General features: G+C 46.3%; 1 protein-coding gene and 1 pseudogene across 1 annotated transcript in view; both read left to right on the plus strand.

Moving 5' to 3' along the window:
- The window catches only part of BAIAP2L2 (BAR/IMD domain containing adaptor protein 2 like 2), a 181,466-nt gene that overhangs the window by 94,107 nt on the left and 60,607 nt on the right, over positions 1 to 26,752 (plus strand). The window contains exons 6-7 of the mRNA XM_073592602.1: positions 24,084 to 24,200; positions 26,249 to 26,395. Of these exons, the coding sequence (XP_073448703.1) occupies positions 24,084 to 24,200; positions 26,249 to 26,395 (264 nt within the window). The remainder of the gene's footprint in view (positions 1 to 24,083; positions 24,201 to 26,248; positions 26,396 to 26,752) is intronic.
- On the plus strand, positions 9,151 to 9,269 carry LOC141103943 (5S ribosomal RNA; annotated as a pseudogene).

The following is a 26,752-nucleotide window of genomic DNA, read 5'->3' on the forward strand; positions in this document are numbered from 1 at the left end:
GGGCCCGATATGGGGTAAAAATGTACAAACTTTGCGACCGAGCCACAGGGTACATTTACTCCTTCCAGGTGTATGAAGGGAAGGACACCCAACTGAATCCCCCTGAATGTCCAGAATATATTGGAGCCAGCGGCAAAGTTGTCTGGGAGCTTGTTTATCCACTGGTGGGAAAGGGGTACCACCTTTATGTGGATAACTTTTATACAAGTTTGCCTCTCTTCCGTAATCTTCACTGGAGAGACACCCCAGCATGTGGTACCGTAAGAACGAATAGAAAAGGCTTCCCGCAAAAACTGGTCAATGAAAGGCTACGCCGAGGGGAGACGGCGTCTTTGCGGAACCAGGAGCTATTAGCTGTCAAGTGGAGGGACAGACGAAATGTCCACATGCTGACGACAATCCATAATGACACCTACGTGGAAGTCCCAAGAAGAAACGGTCCAGTCCAGAAACCTGCTTGCATTTATGATTACAATTTGTTTATGGGGGGAGTGGACTTCAACGATCAGATGATTGAACCCTACCTTCCCACAAGAAAATCCCTTCACTGGTATAAAAAAGTGTCCATTTATTTTTTCAGTTTGGCCATGTATAACACTTATGTTATTTACCAAAAATGTACGGAGAACCCCGTATCCTATCTACACTACCAGGAACAAGTAATCTCCGCCCTTTTGTACCCTGAAAGCCCACCAGAAATTATTTGCTCTGATTATGTGAGCAGACGAGCGCCACTTTCCTGACAAAATCCCCCCCAGTGAAACAGGCCAGAGACGTCAGAAGAGATGCCAGGTGTGCTCCAGAGGAGGAATTAGAAGAGACACCTCATTTTATTGTCCCGATTGTCCTTCCCAACCAGGCCTCTGTATAAGTGAATGTTTCCGCCGTTACCATGCTTCTCTACATTATTAGGGAAGTATGGTAAACGTAATTCTCATTTCCTGTCATTTTCCTCCACACCCCTTATGCCACTGCGCTGAACTGTACATACCTCTGCCTTCTCCGGAATCGACCCTGGCCTGATATACGACCAAGCTTCTGCCTAACGATAAACATACCTCTGCCTTCTCCGGAACTGACCCTTGCCTGTTATACAACCAAGCTTCTGCCTAACGATAAACATACCTCTGCCTTCTCCGGAACTGACCCTGGCCTGTTATACGACCAAGCTTATGCCTAACGCTAAATTGTACCTACCTCTGCCTGCTCTGGAACTGACCCTGGACTGTTTGACCACGTTTTTTGCCTGCCTCTTGGACTGATCATTTACCCTGCTATGCTAGTGGGAACACAGGGGTCTCACATATGTGAGGGGCTCCAGAAATGTTTTTCTGGATGAAGAAAACTAATTTTTTAGTTTTCTCATTCCCAGATTTAGGGTCTGGAGACTCGGAGGCTTCAAAGAGATTTGGGTGGGAGAAGCCTCTACCCCTGTCCCCATTCTTTCCTGGCCTGCTACTTGGACCATGTTCCTGCTTACTACCAGGACCAATATTTTGGCACTGCTGGCAATGTCTCTACTTGCACTGACCCTGGACTGTACAAGGACATTATCCCTGCCTGTACTATGGACAATATTCTTGCCTGCTGCCTGGACAATTCCATTCACTGTCGCTGACCATGTCCCTGCCTGCTGCCTGGATCAGGGCTCTCCTCCTGTGGACAACTGCACTACTAAAACCACAGGTAATCTTTTGTTTACCCTTTGCTCAGCAGAATGTATTTTAGGGTGTAATTCTTGGTATGTTCATGCTATGCGTTAGAAATATGAAGAGCCTTCAAAAATGTGATGGATTGTAAGGAAATTAGATGTGTAATTTATGCACCTAGAACGCCTGAATGTGCTACTTCAATGTTGGGCCTCTGTATGTGGCCAGGCTGTGTAAAAGTCTCACATATGTGGTATCACCATACTCAGGAGGAGTAGCAGAATATATTTTGGGGTGTCATTTTTGCTATATACATGCTGTGTTGGAAATATCTTAGAAATGGACAACTTTGTGTAAAAAAAATGCGTTTTCATTTTTTTTCCACATTTTCCAAAAACTTCTGGAAAAAAATGAACCATTCAAAAGACTCATTATGCCTCATAGATTATACGTTGGGGTGTTTGCTTTCCAAAATGGGGTCACTTTGTGGGCGTTTCCATTGTCCTGGTGCTCCAGGGCCTTCAAAGGTGTAATAGGTGGTTGAGAGATTAGATGTGTAATTTATGCTCCTAGAACGCCTGAATGTGCTACTTCAATGTTGCGCCTCTGTATGTAGCCAGGCTGTGTAAAAGTCTCACACATGTGGTATCGCCATACTCAGGAGGAGTAGCAGAATATATTTTGGGGTGTCATTTTTGCTATGTACATGCTATGTGTTGGAAATATCTTAGAAATGGACAACTTTGTGTAAAAAAAAAATGCGTTTTCATTTTTTTCCCACATTTTCCAAAAACTTCTGGAAAAAATGAACCATTCAAAAGACTCAATATGCCTCATAGATTATACGTTGGGGTGTTTGCTTTCCAAAATGGGGTCACTTTGTGGGCGTTTCCATTGTCCTGGTGCTCCAGGGCCTTCAAAAGTGTAATAGGTGGTTGAGAGATTAGATGTGTAATTTATGCTCCTAGAACGCCTGAATGTGCTACTTCAATGTTGCGCCTCTGTATGTAGCCAGGCTGTGTAAAAGTCTCACACATGTGGTATCGCCATACTCAGGAGGAGTAGCAGAATATATTTTGGGGTGTCATTTGTGTAATGTACATGCCATGTGCGAGAAATAACCTGTTATTATGACAAATTGGTGTGAAAAAAAATAAAAATAAAAAAAATCTTAATTTTGCAAAGAATTGTGGGAAAAAATAACAACTTCAAAAAACTCACCATGCCTCTTACTAAATACCTTAGAATGTCTACTTTCCAAAAAGGGGTCATTTGGGGGGTATTTGTACTTGCCTGGCTTCTTAGGGTCTCAAGAAATGAGATAGGCCTCAGTACATCAGGTGTGATCAGATGTGATCAATTTTCAGTGATTGGCACCATAGCTTTTAGACTCTATAACTTTCACACAGACTAAATAATATCCACTAATTTATATTATTTTTACCAAAGATATGTAGCAGTATAAATTTTGGCCCAAATTTATGAAGAAAAATTACTTATTTGCAAAATGTTATAATAAAAATGAAGAAAAATTCATTTTTTTACAAAATTTTCGGTATTTTTTCATTTATAGCACAAAAAATAAAAAACCCAGAGGTGATCAAATATCACCAAAAGAAAGCTCTATTTGTGTGAAAAAAAGGACGAAAATTTCATATTGGTACAGTGTTGCATGACTGAGTAATTGTCATTCAAAATGTGAGAGCACCGAAAGCTGAAAATTGGTCTGGTTAGGAAGGGGGTTTAAGTGCCCAGTGGTCAAGTGGTTAAGATTGATGGTACAATTTCTTGCTGAATGAATGCTCCACATTTATGTACCCTTAACTGAGTGTTTGAGTTCACTAAAGCCTCCTCAAGCTGTGCATGCTTTTCCTGTCCATTCATTGCTGGAAAAGCTTTTTTTGTATCTGAGAAGATCACCCAGATAAGCATTTTTTTTTCCCTCCTAAAAAGTTTTCACACTTTATCCTATGGTGGAGGAAATTCACTAAGTAGGGTATACCAGCAATTAACGTTGCTATATCCTCTGTGAATAAGTTTGACTTGTCCAGCAGACAATGCTCAAATGCTTAGGGATCCAACAGATAAAAAGGTGGAATTTCTATTGGAAAAAAAAAATCACTTTTTTTTTCTCTGGCAGATTGAGTGTCTCAGCCTGCGCTGACAGTAATTGCTTAGACTCGGTTCACACAGGGACGACTTGTCAGGCGACCTAGTCGCCTGACAAGTCGCCTCCCGTTCTGTGCTATGGAACCGTTCTAAGGGGAGTGACGCAAGTCGCTCCAACTTAGAAAAAGGTTCCTGTACGACTTTGGGGGCGACTTGGGGCGACTTGCATAGACTTCTATACAGAAGTCGTTTTGCAAGTCGCCCAGGCAGTCGTGTGCAGGTCGCCTCGGTGAGAACTGAGGCTTAATCATTGAGAGACCAGTTTAAACAGGTGTTCAATGTTATCCTGCTGAGCAGGCCCAGGAGGCAGCTTTATGTTTGCAATAGTTGCTATGAGAGATTCTATTCTTCAGGCATTGCGCCCTTCACTAAGTGCCTTGTAAGAAGCTCCTGGCTAGTCTTCCTTTTTGCAGTGAAACAGCTATTTGGGGATGTTTTTGATAATTCATCCAAAGAAATTCTATTGGAAATGTATTTTCGTTTTAAAGCTCCTTCTCCTGTGTCAGAGGCATCAGCCTCCAGGCAGTCACGGTGGCTTCCACCGTCAAGTTCAATCGAATAGGGGGAATTCTTCTGCAGTTCTCAAGAATTTGGCAGGAAGAGTGTTGAGACGAATGGGGGACTTCCTCAATAGCTCCAGGGTACAAACTGGAGTTCCAAGAGTTCCCATCTCCTCGTTTTCTCAGATCAAATGTTTCTAAGGATCCAGAGAAATAGAAAAAAGTGATCATGGGGGTCCCCATGTAAGAACAGAGGTTGGGGTTTGATTCAAATCTCTTTTTTTCACAATGCCAAATCTGAATGGACATTCTGGATCTCAAAAATCTAAATTCAATTCCTGAATATAACCACTCTTTTTTCGTATGGAGTCAATCCAAATCAGTTATCTCCATCCTACAAGAAGGAGAACTTCTGGTGTCAATCGACATCAAAGATGCATACCTCCATATGTCTATTTCCTCGCTCACTAGTAATATCTACTTTTCAAGGTGGAAAATCTTCATTCTCAGTGTGTAGCTCTGCTTTCCGGTCCAGCTACTGCACCTTGAGTCTTTACAAAGCTTCTGGCCCCTCTTCTAGCCAGATTAAGGGCCCAAGGTATAACAATTATGCAGGGCCGATCCTAGGGTCACAGACGCCTGGGTGCAGAAATTTTTCTGGCGCCCCCCCACATGGGCGTGGTCATCTTACTAACTCCTCCCCTTTACAAATGTTTCTATGGCTACGACTGAAACACAGAGATGCTCCCCTAAGAAGTCTTCATTACCCTGGGATCCTCCCATGATCTTTTAACAATAAAGAAAATGAGTACACTAATGGGACCTGGAGGGGGGTCTCTCTAATGCACACAGAGAGGGCTTCTGTTAGTGAGTCTTTTAGAAAGAGCCCCCAGACATACTGCAGACATACTACAAGAGATGGTCAGAGACTGCAGACATGATACAGGAGAGGGTCAGAGACTGCAGACATACTACAAGAGATGGTCAGAGACTGCAGACATACTACAAGAGATGGTCAGAGACTGCAGACATACTACAAGAGATGGTCAGAGACTGCAGGCATAGTAAAGGAGATGGTCAGAGACTGCAGACATACTACAAGAGATGGTCAGAGACTGCAGACATAGTACAGGAGAGGGTCAGAGACTGCAGACATAGTACAGGAGAGGGTCAGAGACTGCAGACATAGTACAGGAGATGGTCAGAGACTGCAGACATAGTACAGGAGATGGTCAGAGACTGCAGACATAGTACAGGAGATGGTCAGAGACTGCAGACATAGTACAGGAGATGGTCAGAGACTGCAGACATAGTACAGGAGAGGGTCAGAGACTGCAGACATAGTACAGGAGAGGGTCAGAGACTGCAGACATAGTACAGGAGAGGGTCAGAGACTGCAGACATAGTACAGGAGAGGGTCAGAGACTGCAGACATAGTACAGGAGATGATCAGAGACTGCAGACATAGTACAGGAGATGATCAGAGACTGCAGACATAGTACAGGAGATGGTCAGAGACTGCAGACATAGTACAGGAGATGGTCAGAGACTGCAGACATAGTACAGGAGAGGGTTAGAGACTGCAGACATAGTATAGGAGATGGTCAGAGACTGCAGACATAGTATAGGAGATGGTCAGAGACTGCAGACATAGTACAGGAGATGATCAGAGACTGCAGACATGGTACAGGAGAGGGTCAGAGACTGCAGACATGGTACAGGAGAGGGTCAGAGACTGCAGACATAGTATAGGAGAGGGTCAGAGAGTGCAGACATACTACATGAGAGGGTCAGAGACTACAGACATAGTACAGGAGAGGGTACAGGAGAGGACATAGTATAGGAGATGGTCAGAGACTGCAGTTCCTAAGGATGGCGGTAGATAATGGCCTACCAGCCGTATCACCAGACCCGGCGATAAAGCAACATCAGTTCCTCTGATCAGGAGTCAGCTCACTCTGGGTTGCCCATGGCGACTCTGCTGGGTAGTGCTTAGATCTGTATTCTGGCAATTACTCCATTCCTTTCTTCACCAGGGATGGCGCCAGACTGTGCGGCTTTCCCTCTGGGTGCGCAGGGCAGCGGGGTTTTCTCCCTGATGGCGTCCCCTCAGCACTGTCCTCTCCCTGGGTGCACTTCCCCGAAAGCTTTCCTGGGCTCCTGGCACTCTCTCTCTCTCCCCCATCCCTTATTCAGCTGAGCATGCTGTGTGGGTTGCAGTTTCCGGGCCACAATGGGGCTGCCAGTCCTCGGGACTACATGTCCCACAATCCTCTTCTCTGCTCCCTTTTTATTGTAATTCTTCCCTGGCCAATATGAAGGAGGGAGAAGAAACATAGCGGGCAGCTGACCTGGCAAGTGCCGCTCACTAGTACAGCAGTGCGAGGAAGAGAGGGAGGGGGGTCTAAGAGCCCGCGGCTGCTCTCTCTCCACTCAGACACGGGCGCTCCAATCTCCGGCTGCTTCGCTCTCCTCCTCTGACAGGTACAGGGGAGGGATGGGCAGTAAACACAGAGAGCCCTCTTCCCGCTGATAACAGGGACAGCGGTGGCACAGTCTCTCCTCCCCTGATCCGCTCCTGCATACCTCCCAACATTTAAAGTTGAGAATGAGGGACATTCTGGGGAGAGAGTTATCTGCGGCACCCGCAGCTTATATCAAAGTCCCCATAAGAGTCCCTCCTTACATCAGGGTTCCCATCAGAGTCGCCCCACAGCAGGTGTCCCCCATCAGAGTCCCCCCACAGCAGGTGTCCCCCATCAGAGTCCCCCCCACAGCAGGTGTCCCCGATCAGAGTCCCCCCCACAGCAGGTGTCCCTCATCAGAGTCCGCCCACAGTAGGTGTCCCCCATCAGAGTCCCCCCACAGCAGCTGTCCCCCATCAGAGTCCCCCCACAGCAGCTGTCCCCCATCAGAGCCCCCTCCACAGCAGCTGTCCCCCATCAGAGCCCCCCCACAGCAGGTGTCCCCCATCAGAGCCCCCCCACAGCAGGTGTCTCCTATCAGAGCCCCCCCCACAGCAGGTGTTCCCCATCAGAGCCCCCCCACAGTAGCTGTCCCCCATCAGAGCCCCCCACAGCAGCTGTCCCCCATCAGAGCCCCCCACAGCAGGTGTCCCCCATCAGAGCCCCCCCACAGCAGGTGTTCCCCAACAGCAGCTGTCCCTCATCAGAGCCCCCCCCACAGCAGCTGTCCCCCATCAGAGCCCCCCCACAGCAGCTGTCCCCCATCAGAGCACCCCCACAGCAGCTGTCCCCCATCAGAGCCCCCCCACAGCAGCTCTCCCCCATCAGAGCCCCCCCACAGCAGCTGTCCCCCATCAGAGCCCCCCCCCACAGCAGCTGTCCCCCATCAGAGTCCCCCCACAGCAGCTGTCCCCATCAGAGTCCCCCCACAGCAGCTGTCCCCATCAGAGTCCCCCCACAGCAGCTGTCCCCATCAGAGTCCCCCCACAGCAGCTGTCCCCATCAGAGTCCCCCCACAGCAGCTGTCCCCCATCAGAGCCCCCCCACAGCAGGTGTTCCCCATCAGAGCCCCCCCACAGCAGCTGTCCCACATCAGAGCCCCCCACAGCAGCTGTCCCCCATCAGAGCTCCCCCACAGCAGCCGTCCCCCATCAGAGCCCCCCCACAGCAGGTGTTCCCCCACAGCAGCTGTCCCCCATCAGAGCCCCCCACAGCAGCTGTCCCCCATCAGAGCCCCCTCCACAGCAGGTGTCCCCCATCAGAGCCCCCCACAGCAGCTGTCCCCCATCAGAGCCCCCCACAGCAGCTGTCCCTCATCAGAGCCCCCCACAGCAGGTGTTCCCCGCAGCAGCTGTCCCCCATCAGAGTTCCCCCACAGCAGCTGTCCCCCATCAGAGTCCCCCCACAGCAGCTGTCCCCCATCAGAGTCCCCCCACAGCAGCTGTCCCCCATCAGAGCCCCCCCACAGCAGGTGTTCCCCACAGCAGCTGTCCCCCATCATAGTCCCCCACAGCAGGTGTCCCCATAGATCAGTACCTGTCCAATAGATCCATCATCCCTGTAGCTCGGGCGCGCTGGGAGCAGATGCACATTCATTACACCGCCTATGGGAAAAGAGCTAAACACGCAGAGGGGCAGAGGGGGCGGGGCAGACAGGAGACTGCTCCACGTGCACCAGAACAGAAAGATTAGTGGAGTCTAGTACCGGAACGTGTTCACTAGGCTCCACTACGGTACCCAGGCAGCACGGATTCCAGGGACTGAGGGAGCGGTATGCGCTCTTCTCAGTTGCCGGCTGAGAGAGCAAGCGGGATGGGGAACCGCAGCACCCGCTACATGCGCTCTGCCTCTGGACACAGATGAGGGGGAGGGAGGGGAGCACTCTGGAGCTTCGGCGCCCCCACCTCTGCAGCGCCCGGGTGCGGAGCACCCCGCGCACCCGCCTAGGATCGGCCCTGCGATTATGGTTTACCTAGTCAATCTGTTCTTGATAGACCAGTCGGTAGCCCGCTTAGACCAAAGTATGGTCACCACATTCAACTACCTGGAATATCTAGGTCGGATTCTCAACCTAGGAGAAATCTTCTTTAAAACCACGAAGAAGGCTAAAATACTTGGGTCCGATCATAGGTACACCCAGAAAAGGGTATTCTTACCCCAGGCAAAGATCAGCTCCATAAAGGAACTGATTTAGGTGGTCGAAACAAGATGAATTTCTTCTATTCAACTTTGCATGAGGGAACGATGGTGGCTTCATTCGAGGCTGTTCCTTATGCTCAGTTTCATTCGAAACTGCTGCAAAACAATATCCTATCGGCTTGGAACAAAGGGTTCAAGCTCTACATTCCCAATGTGTCTGACTCCAAAGCCTATGGCCACATCACCCTGATAACGCCCGATCTCGTCTGATCTTGGAGGCTAAGCAGGGTCAGGCCTGGTTAGTACCCGGATGAGAGACCACCTGGAAATACCAGGTGCTGTAGGCTGGATGCGCCGGAGCCTCAGTTTATGGTTAATATCCAAAAATCTACTAAGGGGAAAATCCTTCCTTCAGTTACCTGGGAAGTGGTAACAACATATGCCAACCTTTTTTTGTTTAGGTTAGGGAACAGTCTCGGAAGAGGCAACTGTCCATGAGAAGTGTCCCAGATCAGAAATGACCTTTCCCATTAACATTTTAGAAATTCAGGCCGAGGTCTTGGTCCTGGGGGCCTGAACGTTCAGTTTACGGTATTGTCCTGCCAGGATTGGATCCAACAATGCCACAGCAATGGCCTATGTTAATCACCTAGGGGGCATAAGAAGTTGTGCGGCCCAGAGAAAGGTGAATCATATCCTATCTTGGGCAGAAAACAATGTACTTTGCCTATCGGCAATCTTCACCCTAGGAATAGAAAATTGGCAGGCGGACTACTTGAGTCGTCAGCAGTTGTTCCCAGGAGAATGGTTCCTTCACCACGATATCTTCCTGTCAATATGTCAAAAATGGGGGATCCCAGACAAAGATCTGTTTGCATCCAGGTTCAACAAAGAAATCTACAACTTTATGTCAAGAACAAAGTATCCGCTAGCATTCGGAACAGATGCCTTGCTATTCACGTGGAATTGGTTCTCACTGATTTATGCATTCCCTCCTATTCTGCCTGCATCCACGACTTCTTCGCAGGATCAAGCAGGAAGGGAAGTCATTGATTCTTGTGGCCCCCAGCGGGGCCCAGGAAATCTTGGTATGCAGAGATCGTAAAGATGACAGTAGGGGACCCATGGACCCTACCATCACGGCCAGACCTTCTCTCGCAAGATTCGGTGTTCCATCCTACTTTACAAACACTAAATTTAACGGTTTGCCTATGGAGACCCACACTCTGAAGAAGCGTGGGCTGTCAGGTTCAGTAGTTTCTACCTTGGTTAATGCAAGGGAGCCGGCCTCCATAATTATATAGGAAATAGTATAGGAAATAGTTCAAAGGTAGAACCCTTGACTTTCTGCAGATGGGGTGAGAAATAAGGCTGGCCTTGAGTGCTTTCTAAGTTTCTAAGGACAGGTCTTGGCCTTATCGGTATTATTTCAACGACCACTTGCTTCGCATTCTTTGGTTCGTAACTTTATTCAGGGGGTAACGCGGCTTAATCTTCGGTTAGGTAACCCCTGAACCCTTGGAACTTGAATTTAGTTTTGTCTGCATTATAAAACAGCCTTTTTTTGGGCCGATACGACATATTCCCTTGGTCCTTTTTTGAAAAGGAAACTATTTTTTCTGGTAACCATATCTGCTGCAAGAAGGGTATCAGAATTGGCTACTCTTTCTTGTAAAGAGACATATTTTTATTATTCAAGGATAAGGTAGTATTGCGTCTTCATCCTAGCTTTTTACCAAAGGTAATATCAGGTTTTTATCTAAACCAGGATATTGTTCTACCTTCATTCTCTTGATGTGGTGAAAGCAAAGTCAACTTAAGGCGACTGCCCAGATTCGCAAAACGGATGTTTTGTTCGTGTTGCCTGAAGGTCCTTAAAGAGGACAGGCAGCATCGAAATCTACTATTTCTAAATGGATTTGACAAGTAATCGTTCAAATTTATGGTTTAAAGAGGTAGTTCTACCCTCTCAAATCAAAGTTCTACCCTCTCAAATCACTCCTCTAGGGCTGTTAGTGCTTTGTGGGCAGTGCATCACCAAGCCTCCATGGTTCAATTCTGCAAGGCCACAACTTGGTCTTCAATCCATACATTTACCAGATTCTGGTGGATGTAAAAAGACAGAAAAGAAAAAGATGTCGCCTTTGGTGCAGTGTACTGCAGGCAGCAGTATAAATCCTCTGATCTCATGGTGCCCTACTTATGTCTCCCTCCCCTCAGTTGGCATTGCTCTGGGACATCCCACATAGTAATTACTATGGCTCTGTGTCCTGTGATGTACTATTAAAGAAAATAGGATTTTTTTAACACCTTACCTGTAAAATCCTTTTCTTTTGAAGTACATCACGGAACACAGAGGTCCCGCCCCTCTTTCTAGTATACACGTGTATTGCTTTGCTACAAAACTGAGATAATCCCAGTAGTGGGAGGGGTTATATAGGGAGGCAACTTACTGTTTAGGGCGTGCCAGTGTCCAGCACCTGAAGGTGGACTATAACCCACATAGTAATTACTATGTCTCTGTGTCCCATGATGTACTTCAAAAGAAAAGGATTTTACAGGTAAGCTGTTATAAAAATCCTATTTTAGATTGTGGCATGATGTGTGGCTTTTTGTGATCTGTTAGCATGCTTCACTTTGTCAGATAGCTTCAATTTGTCATGAATCGCCAGTAATACCTTCATGCCCTGTCTGTCTGCTTACCTCTGGTCTGTGAATCAGCCTTGGGCCTGCACTCTCACAACTGCATGGTTAAGTAATCTTCCCTCAGCATAGCTCCACCCTAGCCTCTACAGGATACACTATTTAACACTGTGCTGTCCAAGCCTGCCGTGCATTATTGTGTTTGGTTTCCTGTCTGCTGCTTGCCATGTGCTCTACATCTGTTTCTGTTACCGATCTTGGCTTGTTCTTTGACTATCCCTGCCTGCTTGTTACCCTGACCTTTGGCGTGTTCTCTGTCTATCCTTGTCTGCTAGTTGCCCTGACCTTTGGCTTATCTCCTGACTATCCCTTGCTGTCCTGCGCCGCTGTTTCCTCTCTATCCTCCTGTAGCCTACTGTGAGCTGGGAGGCCCTGGGGGCCACGACCTGGAGCCAGTTGTAGCGCAGTCCATCCTTACCACTAGAGGCTCTGGTGAACACCTGCTGGCTCTTAGACTCCGCTCCCTGGGGAATCTTATGCTCTATCTCCCAGTGGGATCTGTGTTGGTGCTCTAGTGGACCTGCTCTCTTGTACCACACAGAGTTCCATCCACAGCAGTCAGCTATATGGTCCTCTACCTTAGCGGTGCACTCCTGTCCCCAACGGTGTGCATCTGTCACCTGGCCCAAGCTGACCTGACAGTTTGCTCTGGCAAAGGACCCGGCTGATGTGCCACTACCTGCCGTTGATCAGCTGCAGGGCGTAGTCCGCAGATTCGAGACACAGGAGTCTAATCAGACCCAAATGATGCAATTCCTGCAAGGTTTAGCCTCCCGCTTTGAACAGCTTTAGGCCTCCTTTGGATCCCAGGTTCAGCAACCTCAATCGCAGCCGGCGGTTGTACCTTACATAGTTACATAGTAGGTGAGGTTGAAAAAAGACACAAGTCCATCAAGTCCAACCTATGTGTGTGATTATATGTCAGTATTACATTGTATATCCCTGTATGTTGTGGTCATTCAGGTGCTTATCTAATAGTTTCTTGAAACTATCAATGCCCCTCGCTGAGACCACCACCTGTGGAGGGGAATTCCACATCCTTGCCGCTCTTACAGTAAAGAACCCTCTACGTAGTTTAAGGTTAAACCTCTTTTCTTCTAATTTTAATGAGTGGTAGTCTTGGTAAACTCTCTTATGCAAAAAAGTTTTATCCCTATTGTGGGGTCAACAGTACGGTATTTGTATATTGAAATCATATCCCCTCTCAAGTGTCTCTTCTCCTGAGAGAATAAGTTCAGTGCTCGCAACATTTCCTCATAACTAATATCCTCCAGACCCTTAGCTTTTTTGCCCTTCTTTGTACTCGCTCCATTTCCAGTACATCCTTCCTGAGGACTGATGCCCAGAACTGGACAGCATACTCTAGGTGCGGCCGGACCAGAGTCTTGTAGAGCAGGAGAATTATCGTTTTATCTCTGGAGCTGATCCCCTTTTTAATGCATGCCAATATTCTGTTTGCTTTGTTAGCAGCAGCTTGGCATTGCATGCCATTGCTGAGCCTCATCTACTAGGACACCTTGGTCCTTTTCCATCCTAGATTCCCCCAGAGGTTCTCCCCCCAGTGTATAGATTGCATTCATATTTTTGCCACCCAAATGCATTATTTTACATTTTTCTACATTGAACCTCATTTGCCATGTAGTTGCCCACCCCATTAATTTGTTCAGATCTTTTTGCAAGGTTTCCACATCCTGCGGAGAAGTTATTGCCCTGCTTAGCTTAGTATCATCCGCAAATACAGAGATTGAACTGTTTACCCCATCCTCCAGGTCCTTTATGAACAAATTAAATAGAATTGGTCCCAGCACAGAACCCTGGGGGACCCCACTACCCACCCCTGACCATTCCGAGTACTCCCCATTTATCACCAACCTCTGAACTCGCCCTTGAAGCCAGTATTCAATCCATGTACTCACCTACTACGGCCCAGCGGCCTGTTGCCTCCTGGGATTGATAAAAAAACATCTCCCAGGATGCATAGCGGACAGGGGATGACGCGTTCAGGCCACGGACGCAACCAGGAAGTAAAGAACAAGATTAACAATAAAACCGTAAGTTTCAAAAAATAAAAAATATGCCAAATGTGTTTAAGGGGACAAAGAAGCATTGGATGCAGAGGACTTGAAAAAGAGGGTGGAACTCCTTTAATATCATACCCCTTATGTGGATGGGATATACTCTTGCCTTTTATCATGGAGTTGCACTGTATACACGATAGACATGGGTATAACCCTGTGTTACAGGATCCCAAAAAAGTTACTAATGGGCTAGGAGATCTGACCAATTGATCCCTTAACGTTCAACCTTTTCTATATGAGGATAAGGGGGGAGCTTGGAATTCACTAATATTCGGATAATTCTCTCTTAATAAACCCCAATGTTTCTTAAGGATATTATGAATACAAAGTAAATATGGACAATACTATGACACAAATGGAATTCTCCTATCATTTCTATGGCAATGCCTATTATCTCATAGATGTGTACGTTCCCTTTTAACTAATGAAGCTGGATAACCTCGCTTGACAAGCCTGGTTTCCATTTCATTTAGTCTTTCACATTGTTAAGGATCACTAACAATTATTTTAATGTGAATAATATTAACTTGCAAAATAAAAATTAAGAAAATTAATATAAGTGGCGCTAGCAGCGACACTATAATGTGATAAAGTGACCATGCGTTTAACCAATAAAAATTGTAGTATCACAAAACATCACAAAAAATCACCCTGTGTCAATAAGGCAAAAAGCATAAAGTCCATAAAGTAGATGAACACCGTGAATGATGTGCAGGATTCTATAGTATTCACCAAATCACACGTGTCAGTGATTCCACTTCCTTCAGATTCAAAACTCACCGGACAATAATGCCTCACACTCTCGTGTTTTGGCAGATAAGCGTGATAAACCTTAACACAGGTTTAAACGAGTAATCCAATATCCATCCGTGTATGTACCAATTCAATCCGCATGTAAATGAAAAATGTGCTGATAGTGTAATAATGTAAAACCAGATTTAATAATAACTGTGTACACTTCAAACATTACACTCACATAAAATCTCTTTAAACGAGCAAATTTCACAGCAACATCACATCAAAGTACTCCTGTGTAAACGCCCAACACCAGATGCATTAATGGTCACGGCGGACCAGAGGTGTGCGGATGACGTTCTCACCACCACTCGCTAATCCTCGCTACTCGGGCTTGGATCCCTGCTCTCTGACTCAATCCAGCGCGTCCTCCGTCACACGCTGTTTCAGATGGATTCCATACACCGCCCCAGACATGTTTCGTCATACCTGACTTACTCATGGGATCAAGCGCGAACTTTATAACCCCATTGAAGTCTATAGGACCCGAACGTTCGAAATCAAAAGTGCCAAATTTAAAGGCTAATTTGCGTGGTATTGTCCTAAAAAGGGTTTGGGGACCCGGGTCCTGTCCCAGGGGACATGTATCGATGCAAAAAAAAAGTTTTAAAAACGGACGTTTTTTCGGGAGCAGTGATTTTAATGATGCTTAAAGTGAAAAAAAAGGGAAATATTCCTTTAAATATCATACCTGGGGGGTGTCTATAGTATGCCTGTAAAGTGGCGCATGTTTCCTGTGCTTAGAACAGTCTCTGCACAAAATCACATTTTTAAAGGAATAAAAGTAATTTAAAACTGCTTGCGGCTTTAATGTAATGTCGGATCCTGGCAATATGGATGAAAATCAGTGAGACAAACGGCATGGGTAACCCCCCCAGTCCCTTTGGGTCTTGTATGGATATTAAGGGGAACCCCGCACCCAAATTAATAAAAGGAAAGGCGTGGGGCCCCCAGGCCCTATATACTCTGAACAGCAGTATACAGGTGGTGCAAACAAGACAGGAACTGTAGGTTTGTTGTTAAGTAGCATCTGTTTGTAATTTTGAACTGGTACATTTTTAAAGTGTAGCTCTAGCCAAAAAATCTATTTTTAAGCTTTTTGGAAAGCATAGGGAAGGGTTATCACCCCTGTGACATTTGTTTTGCTGTCTGTGCATCTCTTTAGAAGATTTCACCTCACTTTCTGTCCCAATGACAAATGTTTTTTGACAATTTGGGGTTTTTAGTGAAACAAGGATTGGTGATAAAGCATCAGTGGAGAGGAGACACGTTTTTCCCATATTAACTCTTACAGGAGAGAAATTCCCTTCCTAGGAGTAGATTTCATCTCACTTCCTATTGTCTCCTTCCGTTTGCAAGTAGGAGTCGTTTGTAAGTTGGATGTTTGAAAGTAGGGGCCTGCCCTATATACTCTGCAGAAATTGCGGCCTTAGGTGTTGGTGTTGCCACAACACTGTAGGCCCTTACAGTTACTCTTGGTGGGCACAGAAACGGGCTCTGCTGTGAAATATTAGATCAAGAATTGTAATTACATGCCCCTGTTATACAGGGTCAGAAAAATTAGGCCTTTGGTGGTGGTGGTGCTGGTGCCACAACACTGTAAGTCCTCACAGTTACTCTTGGTGGCGCAGAAACTGGCCTTGCTGTGAAATATTAGATCAAGAATTGTAATTACATGCAGCTGTTGAACAGGGGCAGAAAAATTGGGCCTTTGGTGGTGGTGGTGGTGGTGGTGTTGCCACAACACTGTAAGTCCTCACAGTTACTCTTGGTGGGCGCAGAAACGGGCCCTGCTGTGAAATATTAGATCAAGAATTGTAATTACATGTCCCTGTTGAACAGGGGCAGAAAAATTGGGCCTTAGGCACTGGTGCCACAACATTGCAACCCCTCATAGATACTCTAGTTGGAGCGCAGGAATGAGCCCTCCTACAAAATATTGCATCAAAAATCGTCATTACACGCCCCTGTTAAACAGGGGCTGAAAAATTGGGCCTTAGGCACTGATGCTGGTGCCACAGCACTGCAACCCCTCACAGATACTCTAGTTGGAGCGCAGGAACAAGCCCTGCTGCAAAGTATTGCATCAAAAATTGTAAATACACGCCCCTGTTAAACAGGGGCTGAAAAATTGGGCCTTAGGCACTGGTGCTGGTGCCACAACACTGCAACCCCTCACAAATACTCTAGTTGAGCGCGGCAACGAACCCTCCTTGCAAAATATTGCATCAAAAATTGTAATTACACGCCCCTGTTAAACAGGGGCTGAAAAATTGGGCCTTAGCCACTGGTGGCAGCGCCCATAACCAAAAATATTCTTACAAGCTATCAGCATGATCATTGAGGAGGAAGAGGATAGTCACTCAGCATCAGCATAGGCAGTCTTGAAGGGATCTGACATTTAAAAAAAAATTATTCGGTCACATCAGCATCAGGTGCTTGGTAGCTGGTGCTGATCCAAGACTGATTCATTTTTATGAAGGTCAGTCGATCGACCGAGTTGGTGGACAGGCGCACCCTGTGATCGGTTACAAAGCCTCCAGCAGCATTGAATGTGCGTACCGAAAGAACGCTGGATGCAGGACAGGCCAGTAGCTAAATTGCATACTGTGCAAGCTCTGGCCAGTGATCCATCCTCAAGACCCAGTAACCCAGAGGATTTTCAGTGGGAAAGGTGTCCAAGTCAGATCTTGCCCCTAGGTATTCCTGCACCATGTAAAACAGATGCTGGCAATGGTTACTGGAACCGATCATACCCTGAGGCTGCAGACTAAAAAATTGTCTGAACGCATCGGTCAGACGCCCACCTTCTCCACCGCTCCTTCTTTGACTGACCGAAGCCTCAGCAACATGTTGTCCAGGAACAGGAGTTTGTAACCTTCCAGTCTCTGGGAACGCGTTGCACAGACCTTTCTGCAAGGCCTCCCGAAGATGTTTCATCCTCTGCTCCCTCTGTGACGGCAAGATAAGGTCCGCAACCTTACCCTTGTAACGTGGATCAAGGAGGGTTGCCAACCAGTATTGATCCCTCTCCTTGATACCACGAATATGAGGATCCTTACGCAGGCTTTGCTGGATCAGGGAGGCCATGCAGCGTAGGTTTGCTGAGGCATTTGGTCCAGAGTCCTCTGGGTCACTAAGAATGACATGATCCGCAGCCACCTCCTCCCAGCCACGTACAAGTCCATGTGTTTCTTGGGACTGTAAATGATCCCTTAAAGTATACTGCTGATGCTGAGTGCCAGGCTCCACCTCCATGCTGACACAATCCTCCTCTTCCTCCTCCTCCTGTCGTCCTCTTCCTGTGTGGTCGGCGGGCACGCAGGAACACTGTTTGGATAAAGGGGGCCTTGAGAGCTAAGGAAGTCCTCCTCTTCCTGCCTCTGTTCTGCCTCAAGTGCCCTGTCCATTATTCCATGCTGCATGTGCTCCAACAGGTGGACAAAGGGGACAGTGTCACTGATGCATGCACTGTCACTACTCACCATCCTCGTGGACTCCTCAAATGGTGACAGGACAGTGCATGCATCCCTGATCATGGCCCACTGGCGTGGGGGAAAAAAACCAAGCTCCCCTGACTCTGTCCTGGTGCCATAGTCACACAGGTACTCATTGATGACCCTCTGCTGCGTGTGAAGCCGCTGCAGCATGGCCAACATTGAGTTCCACCTGGTGGGCATGTCACCGATTAGGCGGTTCTTGAGCAGGTTAAATTCTTTTTGGAGGTCAGCCAGCCAAGCACTGGCATTATATGATCTGCCTCAGGACAGTCTGTAAGCCCAGGTACCTGCCCAAGAACCGCTGCACCACCAAGTTAAGGACGTGAGCCAAACAGGGCACATGGGTCATTTGTCCCTGTCGGAGGGCGGAGAGGAGGTTGGTGCCATTGTCGCAAACCACCATACCTGCCTTAAGCTGGCGTGGCGTCAACTACCTCTGAACCTGCCCCTGCAGAGCTGACAGAATCTCTGCCCCAGTGTGGCTCCTGTCCCCCAAGCACACCAGCTCAAGCACCGCATGGCATCTTTTGGCCTGCGTGCTTGCGTAGCCCCTTGAACTCCTACGGAGCATCGCTGGTTCCGAAGACAAATCAGCACAGGAAGAGGCCATGGAGGAAGAAGAGGAGGGGGTGGAGGAGAGAGGTGTGGCAGAATCACCACTAGTAGTATTTTGGAGAAGTGGTGGCGGAACAACCTCCAGCACTACTGCATCCTGTCCTGCATCCTTCCCAGCTGCCAGAAGAGTCACCCAGTGCGCGGTGAAAGATAGGTAACGTCCCTGTCCATGCCTGCTGGACCATGAGTCAGCGGTAATATGCACCTTACCACTGACCGCCCTTTCCAGCGAGGCCAAGACATTGCCTTCCAGATGCCGGTAGAGAGCCGGAATCGCCTACCGTGAAAAAAAGTGGCATTTGGGAACCTGCCACTGAGGAACCGCACATTCCACAAACTTCTACCAACTGAAAAGGCAGCAGTTGAAGTGCTAACTATTTAGCCAAGCTAGCATTCAACCGATGGGCATGTGGATGGCTGGGAACGAACTTCTTTTGGCGGTGCAGCAGCTGGGGTAGGGAAATTTGCCTGGTACAATCTGACGTTGGCGTACTGATAGCAGATTGCCTCCAAGTACTTGGCTGTGACACACCTAATTCTACACCTTCATTCCTCTCAGTGCAGGTCTCAGAGAGGACTGAAGGTATAGTGGGGTTGGAGATCCCAGCTGATGAGGAGCAAGGAGAGGTCCTCTTTGTTCTTTGATGTGGGTCTTTTAGGTACGCTTGCCAATGAACTGCATGGCAGGTCAACATATGTCTGGTCAAGCATGTGGTGCCCAAGCGGGAGATGTTTTGGCCACGTGAGATACGCTTGAGACATATGTTGCAGATAGCAGTGGTTTAGATCTGATGCACTCGTCTCAAAAAAGGCCCACACCAAAGAACTTTGGGAATAACACGCAGAGACAGCAGCGCCCTGCACATGCAGAGCTCTGCGGTGTGATGCAGTCGGTGTGCTGCCCTTGAGCTGGCCCCTGGAGGGCATCCTGCCTCGTTGGTGATGTGCCTCCTCCTCTCTCTTATCAGGCACCCACACGGAGTCAGTGACCTCATCATCCCCTCCCTCCTCATCACTGGAGCAAAGCTGGCAGTATGCTGCAGCTGGGGGAACATGACTGCCAGATTGCTGTCCTTCTTGGGCACCCCCTCTCTCTGGGCTCACGTTACTGCCTTCCTCTAGCTGGGTACCATCATTGGAGCCTTCAAAACGCTGGGCATCCTCCTGGAGCATGTACCCAACACTGTGGTCAAACAGTTCGGGGGACTCCTCAGGAGGACATGGTGGGGCTAGGGAAGGAGTGACTGATGCCATTGAGCCGAGGTAAGAGGCCGCGTTGGCAGCTGCTTTGCCAGACAAAGTACCCCGAGCCTGGGTGAGAGAGGACGAGGAGGATGAGGACGGCTTGGTCATCCACTCTACCAAGTCTTCTGCATGTTGCAGCTCAACACGGCCAGCTGCCGAAAAAAGGACAAGCGTGTCCCACGGCCACGTGCTGATGAGGATGCACCGTCTCCACGACCAGCACTTTTGCCTCTAGACACAGAGCCTGCTTGCCCTCTTTTATTGGCTTGTGACTGTCTGCCTCTCCTTGTTGGCCTTCCAGACATACTAATGGCCTGCAGTGAGATGTAGCAGCACAAAGCTGGGATGTACTGTATATATATACTGATACTGCAGTTAGCAGAATCAACTGCCTGCCTGTAGTATTATTAGTATGAGAACACCAGCAATTGTCTTCAGGTAGCTTTAGGTGCACACTGTGCAGAGGATGCAGTACACTAACTGTAAATACTGTAGCTGCCTGCTTGTGGTATTAATAGGAGCAGAACAACAGCAATTGTCTTCAGGTAGCTTTAGGTGCACACTGTGCAGAGGACGCAGTACACTAACTTTAAATACTGTAGCTGCCTGCCTGTGGTATTAATAGGATCAGAAGAACACCACCAATTTTCTTCAGGTAACTTTAGGTGCACACTGTGCAGAGGACACACTACACTAAGTTGTAAATACAACAGCTGCCTGCAGTACTAATAGGATCAGAAGAACACCACCAATTTTCTTCAGGTAGCTTTAGGTGCACACTGTGCAGAGGACGCACTACACTAATTTGTAAATACTGCTGCTGCCTGCGGTACTGTACTAATAGGATCAGAAGAACACCACTAATTTTCTTCAGGTAGCTTTAGGTGCACACTGTGCAGAGGACGCACTAGACTAACTTGTAAATACTACAGCTGCCTGCGATACTAATAGGATCAGAAGAACACCACCAATTTTCTTCAGGTAGCTTTAGGTGCACACTGTGCAGAGGACGCACTACACTAACTTGTAAATACTGCAGCTGCCTGCGGTACTGTACTAATGAGATCAGAAGAACACCACTAATTTTCTTCAGGTAGCTTTAGGTGCACACTGTGCAGAGGACGCACTACACTAACTTGTAAATACTACAGCTGCCTGCGATACTAATAGGATCAGAAGAACACCACCAATTTTCTTCAGGTAGCTTTAGGTGCACACTGTGCACAGGACGCACTACACTAACTTGTAAATACTGCAGCTGCCTGCGGTACTGTACTAATAGGATCAGAAGAACACCGCTAATTTTCTTCAGGTAGATTTAGGTGCACACCGTGCAGAGGACGCACTACACTAACTGTAAATACTGCAGCTGCCTGCGGTACTGTACTAATAGGATCAGAAGAACACCATTCATTTTCTTCAGGTAGCTTTAGGTGCACACTGTGCAGAGGACGCACTAGACTAACTTGTAAATACTACAGCTGCCTGCGATACTAATAGGATCAGAAGAACACCGCTAATTTTCTTCAGGTAGATTTAGGTGCACACCGTGCAGAGGATGCACTACACTAACTGTAAATACTGCAGCTGCCTGCGGTACTGTACTAATGAGATCAGAAGAACACCACCAATTTTCTTCAGGTAGCTTTAGGTGCACACTGTGCAGAGGACGCACTACACTAATTTGTAAATACTGCAGCTGCCTGCAGTACTAATAGGATCAGAAGAACACCACCAATTTTCTTCAGGTAGCTTTAGGTGCACACTGTGCAGAGGACGCACTACACTAATTTGTAAATACTGCTGCTGCCTGCGGTACTGTACTAATAGGATCAGAAGAACACCACTAATTTTCTTCAGGTAGCTTTAGGTGCACACTGTGCAGAGGATGCACTACACTAACTTGTAAATACCACAGCTGCCTGTGATACTAATAGGATCAGAAGAACACCAACAATTTTCTTCAGGTAGCTTTAGGTGCACACTGTGCACAGGACGCACTACACTAACTTGTAAATACTGCAGCTGCCTGCGGTACTGTACTAATAGGATCAGAAGAACACCGCTAATTTTCTACAGGTAGATTTAGGTGCACACCGTGCAGAGGATGCACTACACTAACTGTAAATACTGCAGCTGCCTGCGGTACTGTACTAATAGGATCAGAAGAACACCATTCATTTTCTTCAGGTAGCTTTAGGTGCACACTGTGCAGAGGACGCACTACACTAACTGTAAATACTGTAGCTAATAGGACTAATAGGATCAGAAGAACATCAGCAATTTTCTTCAGGTAGCTGTAAATACTGTAAAAACACCTGCCTTCCTGTCAGTAGGAAGAGAATAACAGGAACGGATCTAGCTAAACTGAATACAGTGTGTATATATATATATATATATATATATATAATATACACAACACCTAGGATGTATATATATATACACAATACACTGTAAGTGCAGCTAACTGACTCGGCTGCCTACTCTATCTAACTTAAATCAAATGACACTGTCTCTCTGTCTATCTATCTCTCTCTCAACGCCGGAACACACTACACACTACTTATATAGTGTGGGGCGTGTACTAAACCCCCTGAGCCATAATTGGCCAACGCCACCCTGGCTTTGGCCAATTACGGCTCTCTGTACAGACGGCGCTGTGGCCAGTCATCAGCCAGCAATGCACTGTGATGCCGCAGTGAATTATGGGCCATGACGCGCCACTCGAATTTGGCGCGAACGGCCCATATCGTTCGTAATTCGGCGAACGGGCGAACATACGATGTTCGAGACGAACATGGGTTCGACTCAAACACGAAGCTCATCCCTACTAGAGATATCCCAAGTGACTAGAAGAGTCAGGTCCCTCTTGTATATTCCTAATTTGTTCTAAAAAATCGCCAGTATCACACAAATATGATATGGTGTTAATTACCAATAGAGTGAAACATATATCCAAATATTGCGCTAATGGAGTGGTGACTGACACTATAGGACGGCCCAGGGGATTCAAAGGGTCCTTATGAATCTTTAGTAATATGTACATTAGTCCAGTGTGACTGGATAATCGCATATGAGAAATTTTTGGGTGTCATTATCAATAATACCATTTTAAGGGCTCTCAATATCACTTTTTTTTTATTTTAGACTGAACCTGAAAAACAGGACAAGAGTCCATATCTGATAGCTGTCTTAGTACCTCAGCGTCATAATGTGGGGTGTCCATAAACACAATCGCTCCCCCCTTTTCGGCTTAACCGGATTAATTTTCTTGATATGATTGCCCTCAAGGGGTTGAATACAGGTCTGGATTTATATCTGTTCATTTAGGTGATAATTCATTCGATGTGATGTCTAGATGGTGATACATTATGTACATGATTCTTTTTTGACAGATCAAATGTGTTGAAGGCTTCTGTTGAAATATGGGGGGGTTCTACGTTTGGCCCCACCTGTGATATAAGGATGTATAAGAAAAGGATTTAGTTTGCATTCGATCGATTTCTAATCACATAATTGATTCCAAATGTGTGAAATTATGGTATTTAAGCCATGTGTGTAGCTCTGACTTTAGATGTGTGTTTGATCTGAAGAAGGGCGTAAGCTTGTGAGCCCGAAACTTAATGAACTTACACATCATGTAACGTTTGTTTGAACTTTGGTTCAATAAGGTTTAACCTTAAACTACGTAGAGGGTTCTTTACTGTAAGAGTGGCAAGGGTGTGGAATTACCTTCCACAGGCGGTGGTCTCAGCGGGGAGCATTGATAGTTTCAAGAAACTATTAGATAAGCACCTGAACAACCACAACATACAGGAATATCCAAGGTAATACTGACATATATTCACACACATAGGTTGGACTTCTGTCTTTTTTCAACCTCACCTACTATGTAACTATGTAATAAAGACATTTTAAGTGCAGCGATCCTCTTGACTTTTTCTTATATACTGTACATATATGTATACCGGTGTATATATAATGATTTATTCAGAATTTATTTTCCAGTACTGTGTCTAAGAAACATAAGCAGTTACTGACCTACCAAAATGGTGTGATTAACAATGTATCTGTGCATGACCTTTGGGCAGGAAAGTGCCACAAGTATTCCATGTAAAACATTTATTATTTTTATATATATTTATTTGTTTAACATTTCATTAGCAAAACGAATAAAATATCAAACATTACAATTTAATTTACTTTAGTTTCTCTTTCTCAATAGGACAGCCAAAATCGATATGAGATGGAGTATCACCAGAGGGCAACCACTCTTGATAAGTGCATGTCAGAAGTTTGGAAGATGGAGAGGCAAAGGGATCGAAATTTACAAAATATGAAGGTAAAGGACAGAATGCAAAATACATATTTATTAGTCTTTTGAATAAACTCTAAAACATATTAAAGCTCAGAATAAAGCATACTTTGTTTCTTGCACTTTTATATTGTTTTTTTTCTGCAGCATACTAGTCATATAGAAACAACTGAAACCACCATTTAAAATAGCAATAAAAAGTACCGTATATACTCGAGTATAGGTCGATCCGAGTATAAGTCGAGGCCCTAATTTACCACAAAAAAATGGGAAAAAACTTATTGACACGAGTATAAGATGAGGGTGAGAAATGCAGCAGCTAGAGGGTCAACAATGCCCATCTGCAGCTGTATACCTCCCTGTTTCCTGTGCATGTGCCCTGTGTATATGTCCTGTGTATATGTGCATGTGTCCTGTGTATATGTGCATGTGTCATGTGTCCTGTGTATATGTGCATGTGTCATGTGTATGTGTCCTGTGCATGTGTCATGTGTATGTGTCCTGTGTATGTGTGCATGTGTCCTGTGTATGTGTGCATCCTACCTGTGTCCTGTGCATGCCTCCGTGTGCCGCTCTGCACCGATCAGCTTGGCGGCCATTCATTGTTCAAAAGCTGCGCCTCCTCCTCGTCCATGATAGGCAGAAAACGCCATTTCCCAGTGGTCAGCCTATCACGGGCATTCTCTCATCCTCATACCACGGACGAGGATGTGAGAATGTCCATGGTAGGCTGTACACTGACTGCTGGGAAAAGGAGTTCTTTGCCTATCACAGACGAGGAGGAGGTGCGGCTTTTGAACAGTGAATGGTCGCCGAATAGTAATAGCACACGCTGGCCGCCGTCTGCCTGCATGACACGCTGATCATGTAGGCAGACGGCGGTGACTCGAGTATAAGTCGAGGGGGGCACTTTCAGCTCAAAAAAAAAGGGCTGAAAATCTCGAATTATACTCGAGTATATACGGTACTCTAAAATCCCATATATATTTAATTATATTATATTTTAGGCAAATATTTCTTAAAAATTCTTAAAAATAGAACAAAATAAAAGCCTGATTTCTTAATGAAACAGGCAACCTTCTCTATGGAGCTGGTTTACATATCTGTGGGCCGGCCGCAGTCTGTTTTTTAAAAAGAGTCCTGTGCGTTTTACAGTCCGGCTCAGGTGCGATTTCATGAAAAAATTTGCCTCTGAAAACTACACCGGACTCCTTTTAAAAAATGCAGGGAAACCACGGCCGGACATATGCAAACCAAGCCTTACAGTTCTGTTTGTGACAGTTCAGGATCTCAGCACTCTGACTTCTTTGTGTAGTGTTATCCCTATATTGTCATCCCTTAATATGTATGAGTTTGTTGAGATTACAAAAAACTGCATATTATAATTTAAATCCGTTCAGATAGAGACTTTACAAAATGCATCACAATGTGTATTAAGCTCACATCAATGCGGATATTAGCGTGAGCAAAGCGTGATATTAGCGTGAACTCCAAAGTACTGCTTAACAATGTAACCAAGTATTAATGTGTTAATTTTCAAATTTATATGTTTTTTAGGCCTGGTGCTTAAAATATTGAGAAAGCAATTGAGTATATAATGTATCCTTGGCAGGATCATAAAACAAGATTCTTAGACCCTATTTCTAATTATGCAAAAATGGTTGCCCCCCTTTCATTCCTCCAATGTGAGTTTCCTATTGTAAACATATCTACTTAATTAGATTTATGTCATGTATCTCTCTAAACCGGCCTTTCTCAACCTTTTCAACACAGAGGAACCCTTGAAAACAAATTTCTGGTCTCAGGGAACCCCTAATTAAAAATTACTACATCTACCACCCATATATAAGTGTTATGGTCAGTGGGAAGAATGGCAAGATCAATGGTGTCAATGGGAACTTATCTGACAGGCAGAAATTGCTCAAGGAACCCCTAGCAACCTCTCTAGAGGAACCCTAGAGTTCCATGGAACCCTGGTTGAAAAACCCTGCTCTAAACTGTCGTTTCTTACTGCTTGTGTCTTTAATTTCTTTCTTTACCCTGTCATTTAAACCATGCTCCATGTATTTTTCCAGGAGAGAGTAAACATGTTGCATACAGACATGTTGTCCTTTGTAAAAGAGAGCCAACGAGCGGCAGAGCTGGAAGAGAAGCGAAGGTATCGCTTTCTGGCAGAGAAGCACTTACAACTTTGCAACTCTTTCATGCAGTACCACAGTCGGGTAAGTTAGAACAGTCACACAGCCTTTTTGACATTTCTTGTTGAATTTGTCCCTGTGTCATTTTTCCATTGCTGGGTGGGCCAAAGCTTGCACCTGTATACAGGGCAGCCATCAGGAATAAGCTTTAGGCCTGGGCCCCTCCGAGCCTGACCACCAACATTCCCTAGGGCTTGCCCACGGGCCATCCCACTGAATCCGCACACAGGCCAACTCACCTGTACGCACTCAGCCCCCCCAATCCTGTATATATGTCAGCCCCCCTCAATCCTGTATATATGCCAGCCCCCCTCAATCCTGTATATATGCCAGCCCCCCTCACACCTGTATATATGTCAGCCCCCCCCACACACATACCTA

Source organism: Aquarana catesbeiana, linkage group LG07, assembly GCF_042186555.1.
Source record: "Aquarana catesbeiana isolate 2022-GZ linkage group LG07, ASM4218655v1, whole genome shotgun sequence".
NCBI lineage: Eukaryota > Metazoa > Chordata > Amphibia > Anura > Ranidae > Aquarana > Aquarana catesbeiana.